At 50.1% G+C, this 25,154-nt stretch overlaps 3 protein-coding genes; all 3 read right to left on the bottom strand.

Annotated features, from left to right (window-relative positions):
* Positions 1-6,561: 6,561 nt before the first annotated feature.
* Positions 6,562-7,368, bottom strand: GSTUM_00001184001 (uncharacterized protein). XM_002838526.2 has 2 exons: positions 7,213-7,368; positions 6,562-7,153 (listed from the first exon to the last, which is right to left on the bottom strand). The coding sequence occupies exons 1-2, from the start codon at positions 7,226-7,228 to the stop codon at positions 6,777-6,779; spliced, it is 393 nt and encodes a 130-aa protein (XP_002838572.1). The 5' UTR covers positions 7,229-7,368; the 3' UTR covers positions 6,562-6,776.
* Positions 7,369-7,818: 450 nt separating this feature from the next.
* GSTUM_00001183001 (uncharacterized protein) lies at positions 7,819-12,486 on the bottom strand (the record flags this gene model as incomplete). XM_002838525.2 has 4 exons in its annotated part: positions 7,819-9,288; positions 9,343-9,642; positions 10,158-12,148; positions 12,317-12,486. 4 exons carry the CDS (start codon positions 12,484-12,486, stop codon positions 8,357-8,359), a joined length of 3,393 nt encoding a protein of 1,130 aa, XP_002838571.1. The 3' UTR covers positions 7,819-8,356.
* Positions 12,487-14,468: 1,982 nt separating this feature from the next.
* GSTUM_00001182001 (uncharacterized protein) lies at positions 14,469-24,283 on the bottom strand (the record flags this gene model as incomplete). The annotated part of the gene is made up of 4 exons (XM_002838524.1): positions 14,469-15,519; positions 15,594-17,593; positions 23,644-23,854; positions 23,919-24,283. The coding sequence occupies 4 exons, from the start codon at positions 24,281-24,283 to the stop codon at positions 14,469-14,471; spliced, it is 3,627 nt and encodes a 1,208-aa protein (XP_002838570.1).
* Between the last annotated feature and the right edge of the window lie 871 nt (positions 24,284-25,154).

Genomic DNA, 25,154 nt, shown 5'->3' with positions numbered 1-25,154 from the left:
CTACTTATAGGACTTGCGGGATCCCCTAACCCTAACCCTAACCCTAACCCTAACCCTAACCCTAACCCTAACCCTAACCCTAACCCTAACCCTAACCCTAACCCTAACCCTAACCCTAACCCTAACCCTAACCCTAACCCTAACCATTAACGTGGTTAACTACATCCATAACACGGTTTACCCCGCCTGATTATAAGTCCGTTTTACCTCACTGGAGGCGAATCATTAGGTTGGTTCGGACGGCAGCTTCAGGTATGATGGAGACGACACCAATCGTTACATCATCATGTATCAGTCACTACTACCCATCTCTGGTAAGAGAACAGCTCGGCCATGGAGTGAAATCCTGACCCTAGCCTAACCCTAACCCGAACCCTAACCCTGACCCGAACCCTAACCCGAACCCCTAACCCTAACCGGCTAGTGTGGCTAGGCGGTGTGGCGCTGTGGCGTTGTGGCGCAGTCACGTGAGTGGCTGAGCTGTGGCACTGTGGCGGCGTGGCGGTGGCGTGTGGCGGTGGCTCATGGGCACGTGATGGCATCACGTGGTGGCTGGTACATGGGGCTGAAATCTCTTGGCGCGCCACTTCCGTAATAGGAAGGTCGTACCCACTTTCCGAAATAGGAAATTTTCCGTAATAGGAAATATTTCCGTTTTAGGTAAGTGTCCCGATTTGGAAGTTGTCTAGACTAATCCGGTACACACCTCGGCTATGCACGGATGAGCTCGTGCATATGCGCATGCAGGCATGCATGCGCGTTGTCCTAGTAGGGATGATCCTAGTACGCGCATATGCGGAACGATGACTACCTATTCTGGCAAGCCTTCCGGTTCCGGCTTACTTGCAGGATGCATGCATGACGGCACGCACACCGATAAATCGGTGTGCCACACCTCGCTTGGAATACGAGGTCGCCGACGCACAACTATTTGCCTCACACCCTCCCACGAGCGGCGAGCGCAAATTTTCGCATCACACCACTAGCGATTTAACGACTTTACTGCGTTTCTCGCGACGGGCGCTCAGGGTCAAACCCACGCCCCCGTCTTCCACACCCGATGGACTTTCATCCACCATCATCTACGGGGAAAGGTATAAGTATCACCCTTCTCCCCCCGTCCTGACGAGTTGATCATAGGTCAACGAAACAAACGATCAATCTCTTTTGATTATTGTCGACACTTTGTTTCACGATTACAACAACTCTCACGTCCTCTTCCCATCAGCACAGCTGTCCGCCCGGCAAGAGAATCGCCTCGCTCGCTTCGCTCGCTCGGCTCACCCGAACCCCTAACCCTAACCGGCTAGTGTGGCTAGGCGGTGTGGCGCTGTGGCGTTGTGGCGCAGTCACGTGAGTGGCTGAGCTGTGGCACTGTGGCGGCGTGGCGGTGGCGTGTGGCGGTGGCTCATGGGCACGTGATGGCATCACGTGGTGGCTGGTACATGGGGCTGAAATCTCTTGGCGCGCCACTTCCGTAATAGGAAGGTCGTACCCACTTTCCGAAATAGGAAATTTTCCGTAATAGGAAATATTTCCGTTTTAGGTAAGTGTCCCGATTTGGAAGTTGTCTAGACTAATCCGGTACACACCTCGGCTATGCACGGATGAGCTCGTGCATATGCGCATGCAGGCATGCATGCCCGTTGCCCTAGTAGGGATGATCCTAGTACGCGCATATGCGGAACGATGACTACCTATTCTGGCAAGCCTTCCGGTTCCGGCTTACTTGCAGGATGCATGCATGACGGCACGCACACCGATAAATCGGTGTGCCACACCTCGCTTGGAATACGAGGTCGCCGACGCACAACTATTTGCCTCACACCCTCCCACGAGCGGCGAGCGCAAATTTTCGCATCACACCACTAGCGACTTAACGACTTTACTGCGTTTCTCGCGACGAGCGCTCAGGGTCAAACCCACGCCCCCGTCTTCCACACCCGATGGACTTTCATCCGCCATCATCTACGGGGAAAGGTATAAGTATCACCCTTCTCCCCCCGTCCTGACGAGTTGATCATAGGTCAACGAAACAAACGATCAATCTCCTTTGATTATTGTCGACACTTTGTTTCACGATTACAACAACTCTCACGTCCTCTTCCCATCAGCACAGCTGTCCGCCCGGCAAGAGAATCGCCTCGCTCGCTTCGCTCGCTCGGCTAACCCTGACCCGAACCCTAACCCGAACCCCTAACCCTAACCGGCTAGTGTGGCTAGGCGGTGTGGCGCTGTGGCGTTGTGGCGCAGTCACGTGAGTGGCTGAGCTGTGGCGTTGTGGCGGTGTGGCGGTGGCGTGTGGCGGTGGCTCATGGGCACGTGATGGCGTCACGTGGTGGCTGGTACATGGGGCTGAAATCTCTTGGCGCGCCACTTCCGTAATAGGAAGGTCGTACCCACTTTCCGAAATAGGAAATATTTCCGTTTTAGGTAAGTGTCCCGTTTTGGAAGTTGTCTAGACTAATCCGGTACACACCTCGGCTATGCACGGATGAGCTCGTGCATATGCGCATGCAGGCATGCATGCGCGTTGCCCTAGTAGGGATAATCCTAGTACGCGCATATGCGGAACGATGACTACCTATTTTGGCAAGCCTTCCGGTTCCGGCTTACTTGCAGGATGCATGCATGACGGCATGCACACCGATAAATCGGTGTGCCACACCTCGCTTGCAATACGAGGTCGCCGACCCACAACTATTTGCCTCACACCCTCTCTCGAGCGGCGATGCAGATTTTCGCATCACACCACCAGCGATTTTACGACTTTATTGCGTATCTCGCGACGAGCGCTCAGGGTCAAACCCACGCCCTCACCTTCCACACCCGATGGACTCTCATCCACCATCACCTACGGGGAAAGGTATAAGTATCACCCTTCTCCCCCCGTCCTGACCAGTTGATCATAGGTCAACAAAACAAACGATCAATCTCTTTTGATTATTGTCGACACTTTGTTTCTCGATTACAACAACTCTCACGTCCTCTTCCCATCAGCACAGCTGTCCGCCCGGCTAGAGAATCGCCTCGCTCGCTTCGCTCGCTCGGCTCACCCGCTTTGGAAGTTGTCTAGACTAATCCGGTACACACCCCGGCTATGCACGGTTGAGCTCGTGCATATGCGCATGCAGGCATGCATGCGCATTGCCCTAGTAGGGATGATCCTAGTACGCGCATATGCGGAACGATGACTACCTATTCTGGCAAGCCTTCCGGTTCCGGCTTACTTGCAGGATGCATGCATGACGGCATGCACACCGATAAATCGGTGTGCCACACCTCGCTTGGAAATACGAGGTCGCCGACGTACAACTAAATTGCCTCACACCCTCCCACGAGCGGCGACGCAATTTTTTCGCATCACACCACTAGCGATTTGACGACTTTATTGCGTCTCTCGCGACGGGCGCTCAGGGTCAAACCCACGCCCCCGTCTTCCACACCCGATGGACTTTCATCCACCATCATCTACGGGGAAAGGTATAAGTATCACCCTTCTCCCCCCGTCCTGACCAGTTGATCATAGGTCAACAAAACAAACGATCAATCTACCTTGATTATTGTCGACACTTTGTTTCACGATTACAACAACTCTCACGTCCTCTTCCCATCAGTACAGCTGTCCCCCCGGCTAGAGAATCGCCTCGCTCGCTTCGCTCGCTCGGCTCACACGACTTTATTGCGTGCCTCACGACGGGCGCTCAGGGTCAAACCCACGCCCCCGTCTTCCACACCCGATGGACTCCCATCCACCATCATCTTCGGAGAAAGGTATAAGTATCGCCCTTCTCCCCCCGTCCTGACCAGTTGATCATAGGTCAACAAAACAAACCATCAATCTACTTTGATTATTGTCGACACTTTGTTTCACAATTACAACAACTCTCACATCCCCTTCCCATCAGCACAGCTGTCCACCCGGCTAGAGAATCGCTCGGCTCACTCAAATGATCAGATAATTAATATTGGGAATAGTATGATTCCCAGTTAGTTATATTGTAATTACCGAAGAGAGTGTGATGATTTTCACAGTCTCCTGGTGTTTGCATATTTAAAAAATACCCAACATTGCAAGTTATATTCACAGAGGTACATAGTTGCATAATAAATAGATGTAGTCCGCAAAAACTAAGATGTGGAATATAAATATCAAGGTGCCTCCTACACTTTAGATATCATCAAGCAACTGAGAAAAGACCTTAAAGTATGATAGAATCATAAAAACAATATTATATTGTTATCGAATTTACTTCGCTCTTAGTAGTCATAATTGAAACGAGTGAATTCAAGCCTTCCTGGACAATCTCTGTCTACAGAAACGAATTTTAATTAGCTGACACAATTCTGAAGTCAATCAGATTGTCTCTGTCTAACAATATTAGCAAACTACAGAGTAGTCTAGTTCACTACCGAGGATATTTAGTCTGACTCATGGAGGTTAGTTAGACAGCTTAATGGAGTTTGGTGCTGGTGAACACAGAGTAGTGATTGGAAGCAACTGGCAGTATATGAAATCTACTTAAGTATATGCGAGTTCTACTCTATTCTAGCAATCAACTAGCTCTCGAGATCAGAACTTAATTGAGTAAAGTTGTGGATTAACAATATTAAGTTTTACTGTTTTATTTCTTCAAACTCTACTACTGAGACATTGAAATTTTCTTATATTTGTTCCCAGAAGAATTCCTCAAGGTACGCTCACAACCTCATAATCCATCTTTCTACAAAGAGCCCCTGTTACAATATTCTACACTATATCAATTGTACATTATCGTTGAAGAACTCAGTTACTCTATATCTCATTCATTCCTGATAAAATTTTCAATTTGACAAAATTGAGAAACAATTTTAAAAAATTACAATTCTTCTGGCCAGCCAAGTATGGCCCAATTTAAATATATCTAAATAGCAAAAGAAAATTAGTATTAAAGTGGAAAAATTGCAATTTTTGCGGCAAGCCGAGTGGGCCTTAGTTTTTTTCTTCTTTCCTTTTCTCACCTTGTCATACCTTCTTGTAAAAGCAGCAGATTTTGTCCATGCCTGCTATGTAATTCCTACCCGTCTACTTTGCATACAGTCTCAAAATTGAAATTTCTATTCTAAGTTTTCCTATTAATGTATCCAGTACTAAAAAGTAGGACTACCTGCTATGAATTTACAGAGTCTTGATTTTTTTATCTTTTATTAAAATTACAAACACTTTTGAATAGGTATCAATGATGAACATACTACTCCAATACTGTTACCCTTGCTGGTACAAATATAATTTATATGCTACTATGTAAGGTAGAACACTTTACTCCTATATACTACACTTAAACTTTCAAATCCTAAGAGAATATTTTGTTTCCTCTTCAAAATATACAGGCAGGTGGTGACCCTTGAGGATCGAGGCGGGCTTCTAGTACTGTATGTATTGTATTTTCTGATAAACATACCGTTCCTTACGGTTCGAACCCTATCCCTACAGGAGTGATCACTCATGACTAGACAACTTAAAACAGCACCCTCCCGAATGAACGCAAAATAAAACTTCAATCATGACAACACCTATTACAACAAACACATGCCCGGCACCAACAAGCCCACCACCCAACTCGCAAGCGAGACACAGATTCGCATCTAGAAACCGCATGGCATTATACCGCCCCTCCCCGAGAATTACTTCCGAATCCCACCAGCATTATGATAGAAGTGAGGAATCGCTCGGTCGTGATGGAGGTGACGATGGACACAGACGTGGACAGATAGCGGACCACGAAAGTGTAATGACGGTCGTATAAATCGAGGAAAGCTTAAGATTCGGAGAGTGGAGATCTACCTCTATATATATGCACAAAGTTGTGGGCATGTCAGGCGGTCATCTATCTACCCACACTTAGGACTACCCGTATGCCCACACTCACACATAATATATCATACAGTAGCCCTTATACTTCAACATACTAACGACTGTGTTCCCCCACATTCATAATACAACAACTCTCCACTACCGGCATTACTATACCATCACATTGCACCCCATCGCGCATCCACCAAACACCCAGCGCTTCTTCGAAATCTAAGGTATATCGATGGCGGTTTTCAGAGTAAGCCTGTGATGTGATGGTGGTGGCTCTTCTAGTCCGTCGTAGCATGTGAAGCGGTGTACTGTAGTTCACTATGCGCTCGGAAAAAAAAAAAAAACAATTACCCATACGATAATGCTTAAATCATTTATTACGGAGGGCTACGTAGAGAACTATCTAGGTAGCATTTACTCCCTGGGTGTTGGGATGTGCTCTTGCATTTCTCTGGCTGCTCTGAAAGCGCAAAACGGCACCTGGCGGGGCGGTATATGATGGTTTATTGGCCTTGGTTTCGGTTTGGGGGGTAGGAAACGGATGGTGGGGAACACCCAAGATAGATCTTGGGTGCTTCATGACGGACAAGTCTAGAGGGTTGCCTAGAGGGTTGCGGGATGCGCGGGCTCACAGTGATAGCGGGGAAGGATTTACGGTAGTCTACTGTATGCGGTAGTGGGATAGTAGGTTTTACCCACTGTGTTAATGGCGATGATTCTTGTTACCTACCGGGGGTGTTGTATTGTACTATGTTTGATTGAGATGGCTCTGATCGTTGACGGAAACACTAGCATGTCACAAAAAAAGGAAAAACACCATACATGGTGGTCGGGTGGAAGAAACAAACAGCCAATATATCCCGCCCAATGCTGGTAAGGCCGCCCGTTCCAACTCTAAAAGTACACATCGTCCCATTCATCCCCCTCACCCCTACAAGTTTGCCTTCGCCCCTGCCCTAGCGCTCTTCAACACCCCCTCAGCCCTTGTAGCCTTCATAACATCCCCCCTAATCTTCAATCTTCCCGCCATAAACAGCTTCTGCGCCGCCGCCTTCCCATCAATCAATCCCTTAAAGTCATCGTCCGAGAGCGACAGCACAACATCGGGCTTCTCACCCTGGGGCGCTAGCCCTTTGCCGACGCTGCCGGTGGTCTTGAGGTCTAGGTACCAGGACTCGGTCTCTTTTGCCTTGTTGGTTAGGGTGAAGGCAAAGATCGCTTTGCCTTTTTTGAGTGCGTCGGATTTGGCGGCGGGGGCGGTGAGGGAGGCGGCGATCAGGTCGAAAGCAGGGGAGGAGGGGAAGTTTTCTGTGAGTGCGAGGGTGGTTAGAGGGCCAGTTGGGAAAGGTGGAAGGGGAAGGGAAAACCAGATGCGAGTGTCATGACTGTCGGCTTTTTACCCAGTTATTCGAGGCTTGGTTTGTATGGATGGATGGATGGGGTTATTTACTGGGCACGACACGTCCAGTTCGGTAATGTAGCGGAAATACACTCGGTCCGTCAGAAAGGCAAGGGGCGGGGAGGGCGAGGAGGAGGAGGAGGAAAAGAGCAAACTACGGGGGCGATCCTCTTAAGTATCGTAGCCATCGAAGGCTCCCGACTCTCGGGCAGCCGACCCATTTCACACATGTGAACGTCGGTTAATTTAACAGCCAACCTCACGACACAATCCCATTGTTCTCTTCTCGGTACTCGGGTTAAGTCCCTGCCCTGCTACCGTGCTTTTACGGGTAGTCTATGGGTACGATATCACTCAAGCACTCGAGCACCACCTAGTCTATCTTCCTATGACAATACCATCTGAGTTTCACTCGTTTCACAGGAGTTCAGACGTTTTAATTTCCCAATTTTTCTTATCACAATTTCCCCGCTCGCCTTCCTCGCGCTCACCCTCAAACCAAGCACGTGAAAAAATAGGACAAGAGAAAAAAGGAGAGAAAAAAAACAAGGAAAAAAGATGTACTATCATAGGGTTAACAACAAAAGGCTACTGTTACGATACGATACGATACTCCGGATTATGCTACGGGAGCAACACAAGTAGAAGCAAGGATAAAAGAGGGGGGGTTAACTAATATACAAATACACACGCGGACACGCACACAGGTAGAGAGGGGGAGAGAAACAGACACACATGATGCACGGCTCAGTACTCGAGTAGAAGATGGGGAAAAGAAAAGAACGGAAAACAGAAATTAGATTTTTTCCCAGAAAAAATAATAAAACAAAAACCCTACGGAATGATAAAACCCATTTATCCAATTGATGAATTTGCAGTAAAAGAAAAAGAGAAAGAAAGAAAAAAGAAAACAAAACAAAGAATTGGCGGAATGCATGTTGGTTTCCGAGGAGAAAAATGAAATATAAAAGATGAAATACATTTTTATGGAATAGGAGCAAAGCCTTTGTGGAAGGGGACGGAAATTTAGCTGCAGGGGGGAAAGAGGAGATGGAGGAAAACAGAAAAGACAAGCAGAAAAGAAACACCGCTCTAACTCAGTAGAGCATTCTTCATAACTTCTCCTCGTTCATAACCGTTGCCAATCTTGCCGCATCTTCTGCTAGTTTTACTCTCACTAGCCAAGTTCTCGTTGAACCGCCGGGCAGGAATTCTGGGATCCGTATGCTATTCTTCTTCTTGTCGTCCACAACAGTGTAATTAAGCAACTTATTGAGACCGACATTGAGGATGACTTTTCCGATATCAGTGCGGACGACAATACGTGCCTTACAGTTCTCACGGTTCTTGAGTACACGGAGAGTACCCGAGCCGGTCTTCTTGAAAGACTCCTTGGTGGACTCATATACAAGGGCTTTCATCTGGTATTTCGAATCCTCGTCCTCCTCTCCAGGACCAGGGCCGGAGAGATCAAGGTCGTTCTTTGCATTATGAGCGTTATCATTGGGTTCCGAGGCATCAGTTTCTGTTGCACCAGGAGTGGATACAGCGCTTGTCGTATTTCCGTCACTACTATTACGGGACAGGGCTGAGGTCGGTCGGAGAAGACTGGGGTTCAAAGGGGGCACGGATATCGAGCCTGCTGGCTTATTCAGGCCACCAAACGAAAAGCCGACCTCTGGCTTGCTGGTTGTGGCGGTGCCAAAGAGAGAAGGCGTTGCGGCCGAGGTAGAAGAAGCGGAAGCAGATTCGCTGACACTGCCAAAAAGGCTATTCGGGTTGGCGTCATCAACCTTTTTACCAAGTAAGGATGGTTCACCGAACCCAATTTTTGGACTTCCAAAGAATCCACCCTCTTTCTTATCCGTGAGTGGCTCTGATATCCGGTCGAAAAGGCTTCTGCCACTGCTAGCCTTCTTGTTGGCACCCACATTATCGTCATCATCCTCCTCAACCACAATGTCGTCTGTGCTGACCTTCGAGAACGGATTCACGAAGCCACTGTTATTGACAGGCGCGCTGGGACTATCAAACACGCTTCCACCTGGAACAAAGTTAACATTGCCCAAAAATACAGGCGAATTCCCAAGTAACACACCTGTCTTCGGCTTATCGCCCTTATCCCCAAGTGCCCCGGGGGGCTTAAACCCGTGAACCGGGCCCGACGCCAGCTTACGCCCGTTCGACAAATTGTTGCCATCACCACCCTCCGGAGGCTTAAACCCAAAAAGAGGCGCGGTAGGCAGCGGCGCGGGGTGCGAGGAAGAGCTCGACTTCGCATCAGATAGGGAAGGCGGCTTGAATCCGAATAACGGTGCACTGGACAGGCTTTGCCAATCCTTCTTTTCGGCATTAACACCAAGGGGGGAATCCGAAAAATTCGATCTTTTAGTCGAGTCTAGGTTGCATTAGGCAAAAGATGTTAGAATAAAGAATGAGCGAGCTGACACAAGGTACCGCGTCGATCTTAAGGAAGGGAGCTGGAATTTCAGGGGGAACAGGTGATAATGATGAATGAAGGCAGTTGTAACATGCTAAATATTCGACAAGACTGTCTAGGGCAGGGTGCAGAGATGGATGGGTAGTTGGGCCAGGGTTGGTTTGGATTGGCTGCTAATGGTGATGACCAGGTACTAGAAGGCTGTAACCCGTCGCTTCGTCCATCATGTCCTTCCCACGGTTATAGAGAAGTCACCAAGAACCAGCAATTATCCCAGCCCCCAACCCGGGGCGCAGCACCAAAAGACTGAACCAAAAAAAACACAAGACACGAAACCCTCGCACCCAACTCAACCCTTAGATAGGAAAACAATCATGTCGACCTCTCAAGTGTTTTTCTGTCGGAATATATGAAAAGGGAAATGCCGAGGCTAAAGAACAATAGGGAGCAAAAATAAAATAAAAGCTAAATACCTTCTTCCTTCCTTCTCTTCCCTCCACCGTCCTCGCCCTCCGTCAACGCCCTCTTAGCATGCCCCCCAGAAGCCCCTTTATACCTCTCCCCATTCTCCTGGCAAGTCTTGATACGCGAGGCCTCCCTAACATAGATCTCGCAAGCAGAGCTCCAATCACCAAATTGATCAGCCTTCATAAGTGCTTCCAAAAACCTATAGTTCAAAGAGCGAAGTCCGTAGAGATTATAATACTCCGTGAGCTGCGCCGGTGCCCATGAAGTAGCATCTGATGGCAGTGGAGGCGATGGTGTTCGAACGTTGGCCGCACTGAAAACAGTCGGCTCAGCAGCCTTGGGTGCAGGAGGAGCAGGTGGAACAAACTGATTGACGGGTGCCGGAGACAACGGCGAAATACCGGATCCACCGTAAGCAGAAACGGAATTCTTCCCGAAAGTAATTGGAGAACCTTCGAACGTAGGCGCTTTCTTTAACCCGGTTACAGGAGTATCCTGCTTCGCTTCCGCCGGCTTACCGAAAAAGTTGGAAGTTGAAGGTCCAGTAGGCTTTCCAAATAAACCAGCGGAAACTGCCGGTGTATCCTGTTTAGTCTCAGTGGGTTTACCAAAGGAGCTAGGGGTTGAGGTCTCGGCCGGCCTGTTGAAGAGACTAGGTGTGGAAGGCGCCGGGGTGTCTTGCCTGTTCTCAGCCGGTTTCCCAAAAAGACCTGACCCAATTGTCGAGGGAGCCGAGGATCCGAACAAAGGCTTGGCAGGCTCCTCCGGTCCTTGACCAAAGCCAGTGAAGGGCTTGGGAGCGGGCGCTTCCTGCTGGGGGTCGATCGTATGGGCACCGAACCCTCCAAATGGGGCATTGGGAGCTTCCTCGGCCTTCTTTGGCTCTTCACTAGGTGGGCCCCACGAGAACGTCGGCGGCTTCTCATCTGCGTTAGGTGTGGGCGGTTGCGCAGGAGGACCAAATCCAGTAAAAGTAGGCGGTTTAACAACAGGTGCAGCAGAAGAATTAAACAGACCACCAGATCCAGTAGAGGCAGTAGTTTGAGACCCAAACAGCCCAGGGCTTGCAGCCGACGGCTCAGGGCTCGGCGATGGCTTAGGTGCTCCAAAGAGACTACCTGAAGCCAGCGGTTCGGGAGATGGGGTGGGCTTGAACAACGGTTCCGAGGGCTTTGAAAACAAAGAGTTTCCGGTAGATGATGAGGCCGGTGTTGCGGCACCGAAGGAAAACGTTGGCTGAGGAGCCGCGATGGCAGGAGTCGGCTCGGGAGTCTTCTCGAGAACTGGGGCAGGGCTCGGGGTGCTTCCAAAGAGAGGAGCCAAAGAGCCGGCGTTGGAACCAAAGCTGCCAAAAGCGGCAGGGGCAGCAACCGGAGAAGCCGCTCCGCTTACACCGCTGTTTGTACCAAAGGTGAACGACGACTTGTTGTTATTGCTGCTATCTCCTGTGCCGCCAAACATTGTCGGTGTGCTGGTATTTCCACTACCAAAAGTAAAGGAAGGAGTTTTATTAAAATTCTCCGTTGCAGGAGGAGCGGGGGTAGAGCTGTTGTTGGTAGCTCCAAAGACAAAGCTTGGAGCAGGGGTTGCTGAAGAGGTCTGACTTGCGTTGTTGGAACCAAATGAATTACCGCCAAATAAAGATGTAGCTTGAGGCTGGGCCGCTGTCTGGAACATAGTCCCATTGCTGCTTGCGCCAAGAGATGCGAAGGGATTGGGCTTCGATTGCTCTTGTTGCCCATTATTATTGTTAGCCGCAAATTCGAAGGATCCTCCAGCAGAACTCCCGCCAAACCCGGTAGACGTAGAACTATTATTGCCTGTCGCTCCAAATCCGAACCCACCGAAAGACTGTTGTGGTTGTTGCACCGTTCCATTGGAGGCACCGAATGTCACACCCCCGGCTACTCCGGAGAAAAGATTCGGAATATTGTCACCTCCTCCAGTCCTGGCTCCTGCTCTGACACCACCACGGCCCCGTTTCAGGGGTGCTATTCTAAACCACACAGATATTCATCAGCATCGCCATCCAGCGATACAAAAGTTGAGGGTAAAACAGGAGATCAGGGGGAGACGAAAAGGAGCGAAGACGAAAAGAGGGAAGATAAGGAGATAAAGGGAATGAATGGATGGGGAGAAGAAAAAAAGAAAAGAAAAAACCTACTTTCGATGAGAGAGAGTAGCTCTATCTGCCATCATGGAAGGATCGGTAACGTCTTCCGGACCACCCCCAACTCCATTTCCTACGCGATTCGCTGAGAAGTTGAAACCATTCGAGCTCATCTTGTCGAATTGTTCTCTAGTCAGTTGGCTCTCTGATCGGCGTTTAGACATTTGATTATCAAGGATATTGATAAAGGATATATACCCTCCTGTTTCTCAAGAAGGGAGAGAGAGCAGAAAGAAGAAAAAGAAAAAGGGGGAAAAAGAAAAGAATATCGTCTCTCTTACTCTCTCGCACCGCCTTTTGCCAAGTTTGTTGTGTGGTTTGTGGTCAGGCTGGGGGGAGGAGATGGGAGTGGTGGGAGAGGGAGGACCGGTTGACACGCTCTTTTTCGCAGACACACACCCCTGGGATTTTTCTCTCTTTCAAGGAAAAAAAAATATTGCACCAAACGCGAAAGCCCTCTCTATATTTTCCTTGCTATACCCCGACACCCGCTCAATACAAGCGAGAGGAGGAAGAGGTGAAGGAAGAAACAGGAAACAGGAGGTTGAGATGGCGAGATAGGAGAACGAGAGTGTGGGCGGATGGAGCAGGATGTTGTCGAGGAAGGAGGAAGAGCGAAGGAAATCTGGAAATGGCGTCGCAGAGGGTTGGCTGCGTTGTCGCAGAAACGCGATGGGGCTGGGGAGGGGCGAAGGTGAGCGACGGGGCTTAGTCACAGGAGCCCAACCTGAGAAAGCCTGATGCTCACTTGGCTCCTCGTTTTCTGTTTTTGCTGTGGCTAGTGCTGATTACGTAACGTGCATTACAATTGGACAAAGACCCGAGTGCAACATCCTGATGCTGCATCATAGGAGCCGCAACAAGGACTCAACCATTGTCGTTCAATCCCTACACAAAAACGGCATCCAAGGCAGAAAGAAAGCGCAGAAAGGCTAAAACAACTCTTTTACACTGCCCATCGTACATTGGTGCCGCTATTCCAACTCCTACATGCCCCACACTCCGCCCTCCCCGCATAGGGCACAAGGTATCATAAAAGAAAGTTGGAAAGTACCACCACCTACCGAACCCTACACTACCCAGCACGCCCAACGCAGCACGATACAGCGCACACCAGGCCACCTCCCGAATGAACTACATAGAGACGCTCGCTCAACCCACGAACGCCCGCTCCCGCCGGATCTCTGATGCGCAATGCAGTTAATGATCAACCCCACGTGGTATTCCTGAACCGAGCGAGCACGGAGGATATTAATACTAGACCTGCAATTCAATTTTAACGACATACTGCAGGACCAGTGCAAACAATCCCCCCCCCTACTCGCACCAAAACCACACCGCACGCGAAGTTAGCAACTACTATCGTTATGGAAAATCCATTTTTTCTTTGTTTTTATTTTATTTGGCCTAATTTAGCACACGTCCTCCTCATCCCTCCTCCATCCGACTCCGTCATCTCCAACAACCCATCCTCTACCGGTACACCATCACTAAGTCTTAAAACTAATAAACTGTCAGAGTGCCTCCCCCCCGAGCACAAACTCCCTTCCTACCAACCCGTCCCCAACATGACAAAAAGAAAGAAAGGAAAAAGGACTGGGTATCATGTCTCTCCCGTAATATAATGATACAAGAAGGATGGAAAAATAGGTGAAAAAAGAAGAGGAATATGAATAATGATACAGTTTAAAACCCAAATTTTTGCGCCGCTAAACCCGACCCCAAACTAACTACCTTTCCCTATGCGCCATTCACGGCAGAGATCGTACCATCATTAATACATTTCCTCCAGCGGTGGTAATGGAGCAAACTTGTAGGGAAGGGCGAAATATGGGGTGTAATAATAATACATGAAATGAAGGGCGATAATATCATGGTTAAAGGGGGAAGAGAAAAAAAGGGCAGCCATCTAAATGACTTCGGGGGTAAACTGAAAAAGGAGAAAAGAATAAAATGATATGACAATGCAATCGCGCCACGGGTATTGAATCACCTGAACTAGAAAGGAGAAAAAGAGATTACCGATGCCCCGAAGAGCTCCCTAGAATGTATAAGAATGAAAAAAAAAAGTGCGAAAACAATGGCAAATGCACCGCCCACCCAAATTCAATGGAAACCGCCCAGTGATGAGAAGGAAAAATGAAAGCTAAATGGAAACCACCACCGCGCCAGCAATAATACCGGCGACCACACAGACTGCAAAGGTACCACCGACCCAGGCCGCAATTCTCTTTTCCACCCTTCCGACACCCTTAAGTTGACCAGAAGTCCACCCTTCAACCGTAACATCGAATCCTCCCCAAGCAACCACCAAGAGAAGCGGAGGGAAGAGCATGCAAAATACCAGGAGGAGTCTCCCAACCCTCCTTTCCCTCTTCCTATATTCGAGGGTCTGTTCGTTATCAGGCAAGCTCTCAATGTCAGCAAGATCTTTCCAGGAATCGCCAAGTGGTCTAGGGGCATAAAGATGCGGAGTCATGCTCCTACGCAAGTCCTTCGGTCTCATAGGGCGTGGGCCCAGGGCGGGGGGAAGATAACTCCTCCGCTTTTTCCGAACTTCAGGCTCGCGCTCAAAGTAATGCTGAGGGGCAGGAGCAATTTCGTCGAGGTTGGCGCTCATTCGGACTCTCTTCTGATTGATACTGCTCTTAGCAGTAGTATCTTCGAGTGGATGGCCTATATCACTGGTATCGGCCAAACTACTACCGACGAATTTACCTCCAGAAAGCCCTGGGGAGGGCATCGGTCTCAAACCAATCCCCACGATACCCTCCAGACTTCCCATAGAAACCACACCCCTATCCCTCCCCCCACGCGAAGCTTGCCTGTGGGCGGGATGGATCAGTTCCCCCATCTGGCTATCACTCATAGACTGAGAAATAGACTTGTGCGATCCAGAGTATCTTGCAGAGTGAGCAGGAGAATCGTCGGCCTGGCCACCCCGTATCACAGCACCATAGTAGGAATCGTTTAAATCGGGAGATCGGACAACAGCTCCCTCGGGCTTAGTAATAGGAGAACTTCCGTAGCGTGTGGCGAGAGGGATGTGATCCGCACCGCGAAGGTTAGGGGACGAGATCTTGGCAGGTATCGGCAAAGTAAGGGCGTTGCGGTTGGGGAAGGAGGATTCAGAGGAGAACGTATACTGTGGAACTAGGATGGGTGTCTCGTCTGGAGTACGGCGCATACGATAAACGCTATTCGCAGTCAGAAACTTTTCTCCAATCCAATGTGTATATAACTTCTTGAAGGAAGGAAGGGGGGGACTCACAAGTCGTACCTCCCATCTCCCTCGTGCACCAACACTCCTTTAGGAGCCACCTGAGACTTCAGCTTCCGCTTTTTAGTCTGATCAACACCCTTAAGCAGTTCCCTCGAATCATCATCTCCCCCCTCACTACCGCTGCCAGTTCCACCACTCTGATCTCCCAAAGACCACCCACTAACTCTACTCATTCCGCTCCCCGAACGATGGTGTTCCTTGTAGTTTCCAAGGCGTGCGTCGCTTCCGCTGCGTTCAGCCATACTCCCATTACCACTTCCCACAGAACGAGGCGCCCTTCCCTTGCCCTTCTCCTCTCTGGTCCACCTCTGATCATCGGCGTCATCGTCAGAACCTTCACCAAAGTCGGAATCAGGTTCATCTGATGTGACAACAATAGCCACACCACTGACCCCACTTCCCGCCGAAATCTTACTCAGTCTCTTTAGTTCTTTGCCAACAGCATCTTCCATCGGGCTGGTTCCTGAGCCGGGCACTTGGCCCCTCTGGAGAGCTAGAAGGTGAGAACTACTCGATCTACCCACAGCACCACTACTACTCTTACCCGTAGTGTAGCCCCCGAGTGATGAATTACTCCTTGCTTGTGTACTAAGGTCTCCCTGGCTCAGGGAAGCCAAGACCCCACTACTTGCCATACCGCTGGAACCGCAGAGGCCCGTGAGCGCAGAGCCACTGTCGGGATTAGGACTCGGAAACCCAGCAAAGTAATTATCATTCTCAGACCCCGCGCGCAAGTCCTCGAAGTTAAAAGAGGCTGTCGATTCTTCGACAAACCTACGCTCCCGGCTACCGCCCGAAGAATCACTGTCGCCGGAGAGCACGGTCTCGAGACTGGTCGCCGTTCGGCTGCGTGGTGAAGAGTCCCCCATAGTTCCCAGACTAAGATTCAACGGTGGGAGGTAATCGTCGAGGTCGTTCTGCGAACGTCGGCCGCCATGGCGGAGGGGATTCGGTGCCTCGAAAAGGTATCCGTCTTCATGCTGATCGCATCTCACGTGATCGACACCGTGACTCTTGTAAGCATCACCACCTCCCTGTTCCTTGTATTCCTCAAACAAACCGGGTTTCCCTCCCTCTTCATGAGTACTTCTCTCTGCGATCACACTCGGACGTGGCAGGATCTCGACACGAACTTCTCCCCCGTTCATAATCCTCCGCTTTGTGCCCCCATGGCCATAAGTATAGTGATTTTGACTGTTGGGACGAATGGGTGAGGCCCATTGGTGTGTGTAAAAGTCTGGTTTTGTGGGAGAAAAGCCCAGGTTAGTCTTGGATGCAAAAGTTTGAAGAATAGTGCTGTTGTTGTTGTTATCTCTGATATTTTGGGCTGTGGTGGTAGCAGAAGTGACCAGAGTCGAACCGGAATTATTATGACGATGATTCGATGTTGAAGCACCGTCTCTAGGATTGATGTTTGTGGACATGCTGACATCGGATTCCCCACGTTTGTGACCCTTGAAGGCCCGGGCAAGCCTGTCCTTTAGTGACGGAGGTGGCGTTTGATGCTCAGTAACTCCCGGCCCCTCCACATTCGTTCCGGAGATAGACTGAGGTGAGGAGGGATGGTCCGCAATAGGTTGCGCGAGCGTGGGCTGAGATGGAGAGGTTGGGGACTGATCAAGTAGAACTGAATTGGGAGGGGAGGGTGGAGTCTCCTGTCGACCCGGAAGACGTGGCCGAGCTGACTGGTCGGGGGCGGCGGCAGGTATATTGGGATGATCGGACGTTGATGCGGCAAGGGGTCGATGAAAAGGCAAAGGTAGAAATCGATGTTTAAATTCGACACCGCTGGATTGCTTTATCGAAGCAGAAGCGTCCAGCGGAACCGGGGAAGGGGGTGGTGATGATTCGGTCGAAGGCACTGAGGCCAATAACTGAGGATGTGGTGTAGAAGCCGCCATAATGCCTGCCGACGAATTCCCGATCCCTCTCTTTTGTGCTCTCGCTCCCAATCCCCTTCCTAGCACTGCCAAATAGCCGGGAGGGATCTCAAGAATTTACTCTGGATTTTTTACGCGAGAGGTGAAAGAGTCATTGATGGGACTGGCACAGGCGGCTCTCGGATTAGTATATGAGAGGCGGAAGGAGGCTGACGAAAAAAGAAGCTACCCTCTTGTTTGCGAATGCCTCGTGTCCTCCTCAGATCAGATCAATGCACGTAACTGCAGCGGTACTTGTCCCCGCTGCCACGTACGAGTAAAGGCCTGGACGAATTGGAGCCGACGAAACTGGGCAAACAGAGCAAGGGAAAAGGTGTGCAGTGCAAGAAGCAGGCAGGTGGGTGTTGTAAGAAAAGGGCTAACTGTAGGGTAGTGGATCAGTCAGTATTTGGGTTTGTTTTGATCATGGATATTTTTTCTGACGTGAGGCTCTGGATGTTCTGACACCATACAGAGAGGCACACACTCACGCACATACAAACACACACGCGCACACACACACCTTGCCGTCCGCAGAGAAAAGGAGAGAAAAGGTAGGAGAATTATTAAAAGAGTGAACCCGACAAAGCGGACAGCGTCGAGGAGGGGTGAGAAGAGAGAGAGGGAAAAAAAAGAAAGTGAACGAGCGAACACACCAGATTGCGATGCGGGATGATGGGAACACGGAAGGAGCAAGAGGAGGAAAAGGAGTGTTGACTTTTCGGTGCGGCGTGTGTGTGAGTGTGTGGAGAGAGTGTGTGTGGTGACGAAAGGCCAAGGATTGAGACCGTCGGGTGAGTTCAGGGAAGAGGTTGCAAGTGGTCGGGATCGACTCTGTTCCTGGCAGGAAGGAAAGCTGGGGGGACAAGAGCACCCGCCAGATCCTCCCTCCTCCCGTGCGCTCAGCTCAGCAAGCAAGGCCAAGCAAGGGTTAACTCACAACCAACCATCCCATTTTTCTCCCCTTCCCACTCTCTAAGGGCAACCGGATTACCTATGATACCACGTTCATCCCAACTTCGCCGTGACCACCAATATATCAACCACAAAGATAGAAGGAGCTACGATAGAAGTGACTCGAGGAAAAGCTGAATCCCTTTTGGACACGATCCAGTAAATTGGAGCGGAACCCTCACGAAGACAAAATAAAATAGCAACAGGCCGTGAGGAAAAAAACAGAGCCACACCATCCATTGCCCAACCTTAAATTACGGTATGATACCATGCTCCAACCCATCTCCATCCATCACAGTCATAACACCGGTAGGGTGCGGTAGCAACACCCATAAACTACAGCCATACAGTCCACACTTGTGCGCCACGGCAAAAGCCTTCCGTCCTCAACAAGCGGTGGACACGAGCATGACATGATAATACAAGTAATTTCTCTGTCAAGGCCCGCCCGTCCGTTCATTAATTCATCCATTCGTTCCGAACCCTCAACACCGCCCCCAAAAGAATGTCCCAAAGCAGCTGAAGCTCCAGAGCGTGACGGATTCTACAAGCACCTGTAACATGGCATGACGCGGGCCTGGCCACTTTCCAATTTTCCCATTCCCCTTCGCTCCTCCCTATCCATTCATCACCATCATCATCATCATCATCGCCATCATCTTCACCATCGTCATCATCCATCCCCTTTCCTTACATATACTCGAGTAAACAAGATCAGACTCCGATCTTCCCCAAAAGTCATCCCCTTCCTCAACCCCTGCAAGTCCCAGCGGCCCGGCCATATGGTACAAGTGCTGCAGAGTACTGTACCGGTACCGGCACGGTACTCGAGCATAGCGCTCGAGTACTCTACATGACGCAAGGCACCGGGTCAGGACGGTCGCTGCTGAGAAACTTTGCCTCTTTGGGGAACAAGGATTTGGTTTCCAAGAATTGTGGGTGTGGGAGACGACCGGATTGCTGGAGAGGGAATCCTTTTTTAGGCTCGACGAACGGTCGGGCGGGATGGTCTGGGCCCACTGGGAATAGACGAATATCACAAATGGATGGGATGGGTGGGATGGAGACCACGCCGCTCTTTTTTTGGCCTCCCGGCTGAGGACTCTTTTTTCGCCAAATTTTCAGATCCACTCGAATCGTAGACAAATTGCGCTCGTACAAGTTGTGACTTAATCTATTATATTAGGAACGAACGGGAGCAGAGAAAGTTGTTGGTAAAGATTACGGTCGGCAGGAGTGGTACGAGTGCGGTATCACCCCCCCAATACCGGTACCCCATGCTCGGCCACACTGGTATCACGATGAGGAAGGCCACTCCTCCTTCCAACAGTTTCAATACAATTCAATCATGCCCTGCCAAGGAGTTCTGGTATGTCATGCGCCTACCGAACGAAATTCCGCATGGAGCAATCAATTCCCATCTATGATATTACATGATACCACCGCAATGCTGCCAGTTGCTCAGCACTCGTACTTGCGACCCAACTCCAACTCCGCGTCCAAATTCAGTTATTATACCATACATTCCCGCGCCATCACCACCACCATCCGACCAAAATATTGGTTGTGATGATGGAGAACCACCCCCTCGCCCGCTCGGGCCCTCTTTCCTTCTTTCTTTCCCCCTTGCTTTCCATCTCCTCACCATACCAGTAACCTGTAAGCGGTAGCGAACTTCCAAGTTTCTCCAAATTCCATCCCAACCACGGCTTACTCACCGATGCCGTGAGGGAGTGAGCCATTTTTCCACCCTTTGATCTCTGTCCATCCATCACGCGCCCGGCCGAGCAGCCGGTACAGTGCCCCCTCCCTCCTTGCAACACTGCGATCGAAGCGACCGAGAGGATGCAGGGAAGGAAGGAGAGGGGAAAAGAAAGACAAAAAAGAACAAAAAAAGAGACATTCCGGTCCAGTTCGGCACAAATACAGTCTGCTCGAGTGGCACCCTAAATTATTACCCCACCGAACTCGGTGCCATATCCACGGAATTGGGTGGGGAGGAGAAAAAACGAAGCGAACTCTCATTTCGTTAATTCACATGCCAGATCATTGCACAAGCGAGCGAACGAGTGTTCTTTGTAATCTTGTCTCTGGGCGCGTTAACCATCCCTACCGTGTCGCTTGATTAAGGCGTGACTGGGCGATAAGGGGAGGGAGAACGACTCGTAGAGAGTATCATACTGCCGGCAGTGCTCGAGTACCACTCATGCTTTGTACTGTACGAGTATCATACTTGTAGAATTGTAATTGCGAAGGATTTTTTTATTTTTCTGACCTAATACCGGTACCATATACTCGAGCAGTACTCTTGTAGGAGTACTTTGGCGGGACATGATAACCTAGGGTATTATACAGTATAATATCAGAATGTGCGACGAGTACAGTGCTCGTGGGGAGCCTGGAATCCCCCGCAGCAGAGCATCGAGTGCATAGGCACTCCCCCTCACCCCCCCCCCCATCTCTTCTTGCGCGAACAAGGCTCACCGTCCCCACAATCATCGAAACAAAACTTCCTTTTTTTTTTACCACCCCAGCACCCGCACATCTCCGCTCCCTCCCCTTCCGCCACCAAGACCCCTTCCCCCGGTTCCAACCAAAATCGCAAGCCACATACCGCCTACGAGGCTGACCACCCCTGGGCAAACCCGAGTTCACAACCTCTCACTCAGAACTGACTTTAGCCTAGCTGGCTGGCCTGAGTGGGTGGTGGTGAGAAAAGGAAACCAGGATATGAAGAGCTCCGGCGACTCCTTGATTTTCCGGAGTCGCGCGTTTGCGCTCCTCGCTGCCGGGGTGAAGGAAGTGCATCGGTGATGTGGGGTGGTGGGGCGCGGGATTCACGTGAATATGACAATAATAATATCATATCGTCGCGAGTGCGCACATCACCTGTACGGGGGTAAGTTAGGAGTTACGAGTATCGTACAGGGCGGTCGCGGTGCGGTGCCGTACCGTGAGATCTCGTTAGCTGCATCAGATCATCAGCGGGAATCTGCCCGTCCGTCGTCCCAGGATAGGTTTAGTCTGACTGACTGCTGATTATCGGAATTGCGAATACCGGTATCTGTTTATGAGATCTGGCATGTCCGAGGGCTGCTGATCTCATGCTCTATCTCCCCCCCCCCGTGCTGTGTCGTGGAAGTGCGAATCCTTCTAGGGAGTTTTTTTCTTCTTTTTCCAAGCTCGAGGATTACGGGGTTGGGGAGATGATGGATCCCTCGAGATTTTATGGTGCTCGAGTGTTTCCGGAATTGTGTTTTTGTTTTAAAAAGTGTTATGGGTGCGGTGTGCTCGGGGGGGTTTTGTATGCTGGTATAATTGTAGGAACTGGAGGAGTAGAACCTCATGGGAATTCCCCGCTTCGGATAAAGCGGGATAACCCCCTCCCCTATGATAGAGAGGAAAACCGACCTACAACCCTCCTCCGCTCATGCAAATGAGAGGGTAAAAAAAAAAAAATCATACAAACCTTGCTAGGAGAGCCAACGACTCCAACGTTGCTAGAGTGAGATTCAATTATTCCACTTCTCACCCCATCGTGACCTTGACGGTGAGCAGAGCACGTAGTTTCGCCCGCCTTTTCTGCTGTGCTAGGTACAATACAGCACTGTACTTCATGTATCATACCGGTATTGTTGTACAAGTACAGTACAGTACGCTCCTCACCACGCACTCTACAGATCCTGGGCGGAGGTAGAGTACGGTACGAGTACTGGCAAAGTGCTCGAGCACAGCATCTAGTCTAAAAATTCCCGTCTGCCGCTCTCCTAAAAGTGCGCCTACAAATGGCGTGAGATGGCTCAATAAGCAATCCGTAATCACCATTCACAAGCCCATGAGCGTGATGTGATCCACTCCACTCCACTCCACTCCGCTCCAGCTCCAGCTCCAGCTCAATACGGTAGTCACGAGTGGTGAATTATAATCACAACAATCACAACGATCAAAAAAGGAAAATATGATGATAATCACAGTGATAATATAGTTTTGCAACAAGAGAGAGATTTATCGTGAAAGTAAATATTGTATCATACAAGTAATTAAAAGTGAGTATAAATAGATAGTGCTTGAAAAGGAGTGTGGTTGTTCCATGGTGGGGGGGGGGATATCGGGTTGTACGAGTACTGGTAGAAAGGGGGGTCCCGAGGGACGAAAAGAAGGAAGGAAAAGAAGAAAAGAAGAAAAGGAGGGGCAAAATGAGTGGACGGTCTACAAGTACGAGTACATACTAGTACTACCGTAGTGTGTTGTGTGCGAGTAATACCGAAATGAGATGAATGAGTGTTGGGTAGGGAGTGTGGATACCGTAGTATATAATAAGTGAACGTTAAGTCGTAAGGAAGGAACGGAGGAAAGGGGAGGAGGAAGGAGCGACTGGGATGTGTAAATAGTGAATGAATGAATGAATGAAGTCAGTGCATCGGAAATAAGAAAGGAGACGGAAATGACAGTAACCACCAGCCGTTCGAGACCTCTTTCCTCCCATAAGCGAAGAAAGAAAAAATTCTAAGAGAAACAAAAATGCAGTCTAAAGTACCATGGTAACTCTATAATACAAGGTTTATCGTGCTCGTACAGTGCGGTATCTACCGCCTCCGGAACCTACCCGTCGTCCCCGTCGGCTCTTTACCAACAGACAATGACGTCTTCGTAACACTCATTCCTCCACTACTGGAAATCCTGACAAAAGTTGTGGTGTCCTTTGGTTTACTCCCCGCCGAGGACGATTTTGTAGGGGTAGGAGATTCACTCTTAACCGAAGCAGCCGAAACCAAAGTACCGGCAGTCGACACCGAAGAACGAGTGGGCGAAGGGAAATAGGGAGAGGCGTCATAGTCAGTAGCGGTAAGAAGTTGTTCTACGATGAAAACAGCGGGCGTCTTCTCCACTATGTTGTCGACAGCGGAGATCGGGAGGATGTTGAGTGCGTAGCCGCTGGGGCCGCTGCAGATACACATGCAACCGGTGGGGGTTACAAAGGTTGTGGGCGACAAAGAGGAGACGGGGGTGGGTGGGGTGGTTGCCGCAGCGGAGGGCTCAGAGGGGGGGGAGGAGGAGGGTGCAGATGAGGCCGGAGAGTTAGAGGCCGGAGAGTTAGAGGCCGGAGAGTTAGAGGCCGGAGAGTTGGCTCCTGCCGCGGGAGCATTCAACCCACATGCCCCTACGGGCGCAGTTGCCGCCGGGTTGACGATGACAGCATCATTTCCAGGGGCGGGAAACAGCACATCACTACCTGGCACCGTCTCGCACCCACTCCCCAAATTCACCTGGAATATCTCGGGGAGGTCCGAGAGACCTTTGCTCCCACCATCGGATATGGTAACGGCCGCGCAGTTCATGTACATTTCTCTATTGCCAAGGTTATTGAACCAAGTCCTATCATGCACCAAATTAGCAAACGTCACATTAATAATTTTGCGCAGGGAAGAGAGAAACCCACCAAGCGAAAAGGGCAACCCCACTCTTCGTCTCCTTCGGCACCACGAATTCGAAAGCCTTTCCAACCGCCGGACACCCGCCCACATAACTCCTCACGACCCGGAACGTCTTCCCCCCGTCCTCGCTGATGGACGCCTGACAGCTCCCGCCGCCGTGCACCGCCGTGCCGCTGAGTGTGAAGTTCTGCGTCGATCCCGCCGCCCAAGTCGCCACGGACTTTCCGGCCGGCGTGCCGATGAGCTTGTGGTGGCCTTTGCAGGGGTATTGCGCGGCGCTGATGGGGGAGTTGTAGCTGAAGTCTGCTGTGCCTGCGTTCGTGTTGGGGTTGTTGGGGTGGTTAAGGGGCGCAGGGTACTTTAGGTCCATATGCGCTGAGGCGAGGGGGAGGAGGAGGAGGAGGAGGGTGGAGAGGGTATGCATCTTTGTGAAAGTGAGCAGAGTAGAGCAAAGCAAAGTAAAGCAAACAAGAATAAGTGAAGCAAAAGGAAATGCTGTGCAAGTGTATATATATCTAAATGTTAAAAAGAAAATATATTATCGAACTGTATGTAATTGATCAATCATATCGCAGAACCAGTTTCCCGACGAAGACGGAAAGCTCTTATAACCCCCCGAACGACCTCGAACATTCACTTTGAAACACCAGTTTCTCTAAATCGCCGAAACAAACACCTTGGCGAACAAAACCCGTACCGGTAGACTTGTTCACCGTCGCTCACTCGGGCGCTTGTTCTCTTCCCATCCGGGCAGTTTCAGAATTCCGAGTGATACCCGGTGCTCATGTTTCACTTTATTTAGCAACATGGGTGGAATGGGAGAGGGGAGGAAGCTTCTTTGTTGTCGTCGTTGTTTGACAGGTGGGTGTGGGGAGCGAAAAAAGAATCGCGACTCGTCATCACGGTATCGTACCGATTCGCATTGCCATTTCCGTGACTTGGTGGTATACACTACCGGTATGATATATGTTTTGTCCGTTTCACCGCGCGGTTCGTTTTGTCATCTACCAGCCTGGTTTCGACATGTTATGGAGGTGGGGGGGGGTTTTGACTAAGTGTGGCACAATCTCGCTTCGTCTACCCCGCAAACTAACTTAACTTACCGGTGGTCTGGACATGTGGGAAAGTTTTGGAGGAAACCTGCTTTGGGTTGGTTGCTCATGGCGTAGTTTCTACTCGTACCGTGCTCTGTTATACTTGCTGGCGGTATGTTACGGTACGGTATGCTCACGGTAAGATGG

Source organism: Tuber melanosporum (genome assembly GCF_000151645.1).
Source record: "Tuber melanosporum whole genome shotgun sequence assembly, scaffold_257, strain Mel28".
In the NCBI taxonomy this organism is placed as follows: Eukaryota; Fungi; Ascomycota; class Pezizomycetes; order Pezizales; family Tuberaceae; genus Tuber; species Tuber melanosporum.
This window is presented reverse-complemented; position numbering and strand designations above follow the sequence as displayed.